At 35.4% G+C, this 9,928-nt stretch overlaps 1 protein-coding gene across 2 annotated transcripts; it reads left to right on the top strand.

Moving 5' to 3' along the window:
- Positions 1-561: 561 nt before the first annotated feature.
- LOC105048909 (uncharacterized) lies at positions 562-9,445 on the top strand. Of its 2 annotated transcripts, none has more exons than XM_029265696.2 (12): positions 562-904; positions 1,327-1,455; positions 2,629-2,721; positions 2,868-2,947; positions 4,720-4,833; positions 5,771-5,844; positions 5,982-6,058; positions 7,525-7,608; positions 7,712-7,804; positions 7,876-7,983; positions 8,131-8,205; positions 8,781-8,935. In XM_029265696.2, the coding sequence occupies exons 1-12, from the start codon at positions 590-592 to the stop codon at positions 8,781-8,783; spliced, it is 1,245 nt and encodes a 414-aa protein (XP_029121529.1). In that variant the 5' UTR covers positions 562-589; the 3' UTR covers positions 8,784-8,935. The 2 variants fall into 2 exon arrangements, with proteins under 2 accessions (XP_029121529.1, XP_010926693.3); XM_010928391.4 differs by having other exon boundaries at positions 563-904; positions 8,777-9,445.
- The last annotated feature ends 483 nt before the right edge of the window (positions 9,446-9,928 follow it).

Raw genomic sequence — 9,928 nt, forward strand, 5'->3', positions numbered from 1 at the left:
CTATTATTTTTTTCCCATTAGATTAGCCACATTCAATTAATTTTTTATTTTATAATTTACTTATCAAATAATAATTAGAAAAAAATGAAATTATTAATCAATAAAATTTTTAAATCTTATAAGATTTGGTGCAACTCTATTTTTTTTTTTTTTCAAATAGGTCTAAATTAAAACCTACAGCCGGAATATATCATGTGTCAGTATGGTCAAATTTGGTTGTTTCCAATCAGGTGTGAAAGGATAAGATTTTTGTGGTACAAATTTAGTTATTTGAATCTAACTTGATTGTGTTCTAAACTGATCTAAAAGTTAAATACAGGATGATTAGACCTAATGATGGTGAATTAGATATTAATATTAATATTACTCAACGAACATGATCATTTTTTTTTAATTTAGATTTTTAGATAAAATTAAATTTTTTATTAATTTGATTAATTGATTTTAACTTAAGCTGACATGACGAACCCAATTCAACATGATCAAATTTGTATTCGAACTTAACAGTTGCTTTTTGCTTTGTTGGTTACGCTGGACCAATATATATACGGGGACGCCGCTCTCCGGCAATCGTGCCATAAGGGTTTTTATGGGGGTTCACGCGAAGGAAGAGGCTGCCGTCGTCGTTTCCGCCATGGAAGGCCGAGAGGAAGGACGAGTAGAAGAAGAGCTAGAAGAAGAAGAGGAAGAAGAGGAGTCGTGGTCGTCGGATTCGGAGGTGGGAGAGGCTTTGGACTGGCTGGACTCGAGGGAGGGTCCGGAAGGCGATGGCACCTCGGCCGCCTTCTCCCTCGCCTCCTCCCGGCGTCCCAACGCCCACGGCGGCATCCTCGCTCGCCCCCTCCAGCCCCTTTCCAACCGCAACCAGAAGTACACCTCCCACATCCGCGCCAGCCCTCTAGAGGTCGCTTTCTCTCCATCTCTATGGGGTTTTTAGCAATTTTTCTGGTAAAAAATATATTTTTAGCAATTTTTCTGATAAACATATACCTTTTGTTGGTAAAAAGGGTAAAAAGTTGACATCTTGAGTTAATTTACCGATTTTTTAGGGGTTGGTTGTATATTTCTTTTTTTTTTTTTTGTTTAAAGAAAAAGAGCAAATTAGTTGTCTGGTTCTCTCCTTTTCTTTTTTTTTTTTTGTTTTTTTTCCTGTTTGGTCATACAGTATAGTTCAATTAGAGGGGATTTTAAAATTCGAAGGCGAACAAACTGTATGTTTGGATTTCTGTGATGAATTTTTTTCTTCCATTTTTTAAAATTTTTTGTTGTTATGCTGCGGCATTTCTACTCTCTTTATAATTATTGAGATGCATGTTACTAATGTAGGAGTGGGAAGGGAGGATGAATGTGGGCATGTCAAACACAGTAACGACTGCAATTAGGGAGAGCGTTCGTGAGATGGCCATTGGGAGAACCAAGAATACAGAGAAAGCTGATCGAGCCACCGTCGAGCAGGTAGTTTTTTCCATGCATCACATTCAAGAAAAAAAATGAGAAGTAGGAAACAATTTGTGGAGGTTTTCATTCTAAATGTGAATATTATAGTTTAGCTGCTTTATTTTATACTGCTGTTTTTATGAATGTATCAAGAAACTCATACGTGATCTAGGAATCTCATCTAATAAAAATATTATGTACCAAAAATAAATAGTTTTTATGTCTTGTTCGTTTATTGTGAATTTCTTTATTTACGTGCATGTTTTGATATATAGTTTTACTTAACAAGGTGAGAAATTTATCTTTGTTATCTGGGTCTTTTGTTTTTAATGAGCTCTCCATGATTATTCTATGTAGCAAAATGATATTCTATGTAGGCAATATAAGTGCCTGGTTTGTTGCCTTAGGTTTTCTAAAGACTGTGTCCATTCGACTAAGTTTCTATACTTTGGACATGGGACAGCAGCCTTATGATTGTTAAAGATGTTTGCAACTTAAGCTCACCAACTTGCCTTTTCAAAAGAAAAACTAGGAAGCCAAAAGGTTTAACAAATATTGCACAAATGCAAAAAAAATGTCATTTTACAGGGTTTATCTGGTTATAGTGCCATGTGCTCAAAGCATTCTGCTCCATGCCATGACTGTCCGATTGGTGTAGTGGTCCATTAGTTAACACATGGAGCATTATTTTTTTCAAACTGAAGTTATTTCAACTCTAATGTTTGACTATATATTTCACATTGTCCAATTGCATTTTCTACTCTACATTAAGACTGCGAAGCAATTTTTTTACTTTTTTTTTTTTTGCTGGGAGGGGGGGGGGGGTGTTGCAGAAAATTAACATGTATACTAGCTTTTACTTAATCCAAGGAACTTCTGGTAATATAATTGTAAATGTCAGAAATAGGTATCTGGGGTGCTTCATGATAGTTCTGCACCTTCTCATTTTTTATTTTGTTTGAACATTTTCTTGGTGGATATGCTTGGACATATCCTTAATGTTAGGATGTAAGAATCTTATTGATCATTTAAATTTTTGGTGCCTATCTTTTCTGGCTTTCTTTGCATTCAGTTGTTTTCTCCAAACGCTTTCTAAATCATGTTCATATTTTCCTGCAATTTGGTTTCTAGCAATTCACTTTTGTGGACTATGTAACTTTGTATAGTTCTTAAAATAATTTCTTTTTGCAGGCTATTGACCCAAGAACTCGCATGGTTTTGTTCAAAATGCTGAATCGTGGAGTCTTTCATGATATTAATGGCTGCATCTCTACTGGGAAAGAAGTATGCCTTTGTTACTCATAACCTGAAGTTCCATCTTCTTATGTTTTAATTTCTCTTTTCTTTCAATAAATGTGTTATGTCAGTTGATAAATGAAATGGAGAATTAATTAATAGATTGGTTTAACCTTATTTATTTTTTTGGACAGGCAAATGTTTATCATGCGACTAAAGCTGATGGTCAGGAATTGGCAATCAAAGTGTACAAAACTTCTGTTCTTGTTTTTAAGTAAGTTATTGGGCCTCATTAGAAATTCATTTTCCTTCCAATATTTTTATTTGGTTTGGAGATAGCAGGTACTTTATGTTATAGTCTATGACCAAATTGTTGCAGACAAGATATCACATTTAACTAATATTTAGGTTCTACAGTAAACCGCCTGCACTTGTTTGATTTGTGTCCAAGAATGGTACTTGAGTATTTTTTACAATTATGTATCTAGGTTCTATTGAAAAGGTTAATTCATTTTGCTCCCTTTGATACCTTTTAAAGCCCATGTTGTCACCTGCTTTGCCACATTAACATGAATATTTATTGGAGATAACCTATTAACACAAGGGCATATATTAAATGGAGAGTGTGCTTTGATCTACCTTGGACCATCTGGTGCAGTTAACTTTCAAAAATCATCTCCTTTTGCAGATGACTCCAGTATTAAGATGCTGTTGTAGACGTAGGACAACAAGTATGTTAATCAAGACAAATGGATGTTTTAGAACATTATCTTATATGCAATTTGGTGGGAGATGTTGAAAGCAAGGATAGAAAGAATCTTGATCTCATCTAAGTTGCATGTTTATTTATTTATTTATTTTTTTCAATTTTTTGTTGCAGCAGATGGTCTGTGGTATCTGAGCTGCACATTTATAGTTCTTTTTCTGGAAGATTGATCTTGCAATTTGCTTTGTCTGTATCCTGTCTTTATTTTTTGCCCCTTCTTTTATTCTTTTATGGCTTCTTGTCTTGTTCACTCATAGACCCTCCTTTTTTTATCTTTTTTTATTTCAATACAATTTTATTGTTCCACAGAGCAATAAGTTGCCTTCTTGGCTTAAACTACAATAAATGATGGTGGTCTGTATGCTCCATGTTGATTATAAGCAAACCATTCAGCTTAAATGGTGTTATAGTTATTGTTAGAATCAAATTGATCGAACCTTTTCCATTTGATTAGTAGTTTGATTACTGAAAATTTGTCAGATATTTTTGAGCAATTGTATGTCATGATTTGTTTAAGTTTCTTCTTATGTCTTTTCGTGATTTTACATTACAGTTCAGGATTCAAGTTACAGACTGCTATATAATATGATTTATTGTTTTAGAGATGTGCACCCTGGAAGTATCAAACTCTCCTTATGGGAGCTGTAAGCTGTTTACATTAAAGTGATTGCCAAGTTTTACTGGCTCAGATATTATATGAGATAGAAAATGTTATTTTAACTGCTAACAATTCTTTAGGGTAGATAGGTGAAACAATAATGTATGAATGTGCTATGGTTTAACAAAAAAGAAAAGGAAATACTACCAAGTGGTTGAAGAACAAGGTAAGTGTTACACCATTCTAATATTATTTGCACTTGCTGATTGAAGCAATTTATTGTTGCATGTTTTGTCAAGTCATGAAATAAGTTTCTGAATTCTGATTATGTAATTTTGGTGATTCTGACTTTAAATCATCCAACCTTTTTTCCAAATTTTCTTATCATCCATACTTTCTAAATAGTAGTTATTCTTTCACTGTATTTTTTTTTTAACCTTATCAGACTTGTCTCTATATTTAGTTATTGGTTCAAAATGCCCCAAAGCAGGTCTTTCCTTTCATGCTTTTTGTGAATAGTTTATCTTGTTTGGTAAGAAGCATGCATGTGGAAGAAATGATTTAAGAATCATCTGTTTGCACATCTACTATACTGTTTAGCTTTATATTTTGTAGGAACCATTCTGGATGGGCTTGATTAATTCAATCATATGATTATTTGTTTATTCTTGCATCACTGCAGGGACAGAGATCGTTATGTACAAGGGGACTACCGTTTCAGACATGGTTACTGCAAGCACAACCCTAGGAAGATGGTGAAGACTTGGGCAGAGAAAGAAATGAGAAATCTTTTGCGGTAATTGCATGTTTTGCCGTAATGTATTTTTCCTTTGAGACAGTCCATGTTTGTATTTTTAAAAATTGATATCATTCTGTTCTTTGGCCCATTCTATGAGTAATAAAAGGAATCAAAGGAAATCCACATCATTGCTATGTGTATGGTGATGCAAGTAATGTTAGATTGGAAAAAAAACAAAAAAAAAAAAAAGTGAAGAAAACTTTCTGGTATATGAGAGGAAGAAGTATTATAAGAAGAGGTAGAAAATGAGCAGATATAGTTTGGTTTCCTTGAGGCATGTTTTACCCGGCATTAGTATTTTTACATAAATTTGCTATCTAATTGTAAAAAAACAAAGAATTCTCTTCTAATTTTTGGATTGATTCTCATATCTTTTTTTATTTATGTTATAGAATTTTCTTTATTGTCTAAAGAATAGCATCCTGTCTGATGGATCTCCTACTTAGTTACGAAAGTGGGTGCAGGTGCAGGAGCATAGGTATGGGGAAGTGGCTTTTTTGCAGAAATTTAAAAAAAATAATAATATTGAGTAACATTTGGGAAGCAGGTATGCTACGAATTTCTGAGGAGATTCTGGAGCAGATGCACCATTATAAATGGAAGATTCCTGCTTGTTAGATCAATTGTTTTTCCCCCCAGTATCATGGAAGTGGGCTTCTGTTTACTTTTTCCAATAGCTCCTTGTGATAATGCTGTCTAATGTTTTGCTTGCAAGTTTTCTCACTTTAGACATAAAATAAACTTAATTATGAAGAAATTATTTATGAACTCTTGGTGTACTGATTCTTCTTGGCTGGACGACATTGTTAGAAACTTTATGTTTCAGGTCACAAGCTGTACGGTTGCTTTGTCTCATTCGTTCCCATATTATTTTGCATCTAGTTGATATTTATGGTGTAAATATGGATTTCAAACATCATCATTTTGCTTGTAGGGTAAAAGCAGCAGGAATCAGGTGTCCAACACCGCTACTCTTAAGGCTTCATGTTTTGGTCATGGAGTTCATTGGTATATCACATGCCCTGGCTGGTCAAACTACCTAAGCTTTGTTGCTTGTTTTTAATAGAATGTCAAATTTGTTCTGCTTGAATACTTTTCTGTGTCTAGGACATTTACCATTAATTTTAATCTGTTGCCTCATGCAGGGAAGTCAGGTTGGGCTGCACCACGACTGAAGGATGCTGCTTTGTCTGAAGACAAGTTGCGTGAAAGTTATGTGGAGGTGTGCTCAAATTTTCATGTTATTGATGCTTCATAGCAGTCACAAATTGTTTAAAAATGAAAGTAACATTTTTAATTGGACTAGTTATAATGCAGTGCAAACATTATACTAAAGATTTTGGATACATGCAATTTAACTAAATTTTAAATTTAAAAAGGTTTAAAATCAATTAACTAACTATTTTTGATGAAAGGGTTCTTGTGAGCAAAGAGTTGTGGGTTATGGGACCATTAAAAGCGGACAAGCTTTTAGAATTAAGAGTCTGGGTTGGGGAGGAGGGGTGGGGGGAGAGAGAGAAGTTAAGATCTGCAAGTAGGAAGATCAACAAATTAATCCTAGTAATAACAGGCTTAGGAGTTGGAATATTGGGCTGAGATTAAGAGAGTATACACCATTTATTGTAGAAATCTAATTAGGGTATCGTGGGTATTGAAGATCTGGGAAATATTCCCTTAATGTTAGGATTTTCATAAATTTCTATTGACATAGCCCTTCATAGATATGCAACTCAGGTAGGTTAGGTTGGTTCGAGGGCTAACCAAACCCAACCTCTATACCTCCCAAAGCTAACCCAACCCAACCTAGCCTTAATCGGCTTTCTCTAACTCAATCTAACCCAACCGCATCTTAAGCTAAACTCGGGTTGGATCAAGATGGTATCAAATGAGGTTGGGGTGAGTAGGGCAATGTTATTGGACTAGATCAGGTTGAATAGATACTTTTAAGGTTGGGTTAAGGTTTGAGACATTTTTGTTGGATTGATATTTGTTCCATTGAAGCCTTAACCATCCATCAGTTTTGATCATACACTTGCAGAATTTTAGTCTATAAAAACTAAAGATGTAATTATATGAAGAATGTAAGTAATTTTTTGTGAACCAAAAATATGAATTATTTAGCCGAAGCCTAGTCTAAATTTATATAACATGGACCCAGCCTACTCAATGAGTGGGAGTGTTAGGTCATGTTCTGGTTGAGCCAAAACCAAGTTGCAGCCCTACCCTTCAATCATTACAAACCAAAGTAAACTTAGGCATTAGACAAGTTAGCAATAAATTTAGCTTCCTATAGTTCATTTTTGATGTGGTCATTTGAAAAATGTCTCATTGATAGCCTTTATGTGTTAAAAGGTCCTATAACAATTGTTTATAATTCTTTCTGTTGTATAAAAGGGTGTCGTAGCGCACGAGGCTCCCACCATTTCAGTGTCTAGGGAGGGTTCAATGTAGTCAGCCTCACCCTTGCAGGCAGAGAGACTGTTTCTGTGTTTTAAACTTGTGACATAAGATCACAATGGAACAATGTTACTGTTGCACCCTCTAAAAAAATAAGTTGATCTCTACCACACTTTTCTGTAAGATGTGGAGATGATGGTGTTGTAATTTTAAATGATGTGTGCTTATTTATCTACTAAATGGTTGCAGTATCTGAAATTTGTAATCATTGCTGTTATTTTTCTTTTTCAGATTATTACAATAATGCGGGCACTGTACCAAAAGTGTAAATTGGTACATGGAGACCTCAGTGAATACAATATACTCTATTTTGAGGTGAGCTATGTATTGCTGTTTTGATATATATCTGTGCTATATTATAGTACTTCTTACTCATATATGTAGTACATGCCTTCATTTTGGTTCTGTTTTTTTGCAGGGTCACTTGTACATTATTGATGTTTCGCAAGCAGTAGACCTTGATCATCCTTGTGCACTAGACTTTTTAAAAGAAGACTGTGTCCATGTTTCAGTAAGTTGATTTGCTTGTCTAGATTGCAAATTTTATCCGATCTATTTTAAACCTTCAATGTTGGGTTGCAGGATTTCTTTAAAAAGCGTGGAGTTGCTGTAATGACAGTTAAGGAGCTATTTGATTTTGTGATTGATCAATCCATTGCTGATGAAGATGTGGATGACTATCTGGATAAGGTATCTCCGTGCATTATATATTCTGTTTCCTTTTTTGAATCATTTCGACCAGACCCTGTCTCTACAAGGCTTGTTTGTTTTATTTTTATTTCATTTCCCCCTTTCCTTGGAAGAGAAAACACAGTCCTGATTTTGAAAGTCCTTCAGGTTCAGAAAAACGTTGTGGAAAGAGGGCAGACGGTTGCTTATGATGATGAAATTGCACCAACCGTGTTTGTCCAGGTACTCTTGTAAAACAGAAACTGTTGTTGAAGTTGTTGGCTCACATTTTTGCGATTGTTGGATTTTTATATCCTTTTCTGTCATGTTCCTTGTTATGTTAGGCCTGGACTGCTTTCATTAATCATATAATCCATCACAGGGAGCCTGCATGCAATATTTGTAATTCTATCATTCTAGTAGCGTGAAAGTACTGGGTTTCACGTCACTATGTTCTATCTAGTGATGAATGGCCTGTCTTGTAAGTCTTAAATCTTGGATCTCTGTAGTTAAGGCATCAAAATAGATGCTTTTTAAAGCTGCAGCTTCTGATTCTAATTCATGCTAATAGTTCACAAAACCAGGATTTACAATGTAACTGGTAAAGAAATAGTGTTTGACAGTCTATTGCGACTTTTAGATCCATCCCGTAATATTTTAGCTATCGAGTTTTTTCTTTTCTTGTTGTATCATTTAATTATGATGACCTGATATAAGACTTTGTTGTGACCACTACTTCCACTGAAGATGGTTCTTGAATGAATAATCTGCTGACTAGCTGTTGCCTGTGCTGTGCATGATACACATTCTCAAGACAGTAGATTATGTAAAGAAGTGCGAGGAGGATCTTGTTCAGATGGCAATGCTCTCACGTCCATCATTTACTTATGAGCCAACAGCAGAAAAGATTTATGACCAACCCCTACTAGGATTCATACAGACTAGAAGTGAAAGTGCCCTACAGCAACAGCAGGATGCAACAAAAACTGAGACCTCCTCGAAGTCTTCAGAGGATTTGCAGACAAAGTGTTCTTTGGAGGACAAAACTGCTGAAATAGACACAGATGATGACAGTTCTGTTACTAGCTCCGATAAAGATGGATCTGCATCCGAGCCTGAGATCAAGATGGGTCCTGCGGAGAAGAGAGCTGCTCGGAAAGAACATAAGAAGAAAGTGAAAGAAGAGAAAAGGGAGGCTCGCAAGACAAAGATCCCTAAGGCTGAGAAGAAGAGGAGGAAGAAATTGGCCAAAGCTAAGTGCAGCAGATAGCATTTTCTCTCTGACATACGCATGATTTTGTTTCCATGCGATTAATTGTAACTATGTTGAGGGTTTTTTATTTTTCCCTACAATTTATATTTGCCCTTTCCGAGGGGACAAAACTTAAAGTGTGTCAAAGATACTGAATTGTTTTATTCATGTCTAGAGTTTGTAGAGCCAGTGATGGCAAAAAATGGTTTCACTGATATTATTTGTTCTGCACATCTCGACTTTGCCAAAGACTTGCAAATACATCTGCCCAACATCGTCTATGCCCCGATCTAAGGCGATCAAATGGTGTTTTCCCTGGCATATCCACTTCGGAATCGGACATGGTTATATGTCGACCTTTCTCACTGACACCAAGTTCCAAGAACCCTTCTTGACCTCAAAACGAGCTAAGAGAAGGGACTGCCTTCTTAACCTTTTAGGTACCTTTAAAACCTTATGGGCATCTCTATTTCCACACATTATGCTAAAAGCATCCATCCAAGGATAAAACGGTTTACATTAGTGATATTTCACAGCCTGGTCATTTTTTTGGCAGGCACATTATTATTTTAAACCAACTGGCACATGGACTTCTATGAAAATTTATGATATGCTGCTGAACACAACCAATTCTCCGAGCAGCCGAGTTTTACCGTTCTACTTAATCATTGCACTGTAAGCTTCTGATCAATTAGCACGCATGGTTGCTAATAT

Source organism: Elaeis guineensis, chromosome 7 (genome assembly GCF_000442705.2).
Source record: "Elaeis guineensis isolate ETL-2024a chromosome 7, EG11, whole genome shotgun sequence".
Classification (NCBI taxonomy): domain Eukaryota; kingdom Viridiplantae; phylum Streptophyta; class Magnoliopsida; order Arecales; family Arecaceae; genus Elaeis; species Elaeis guineensis.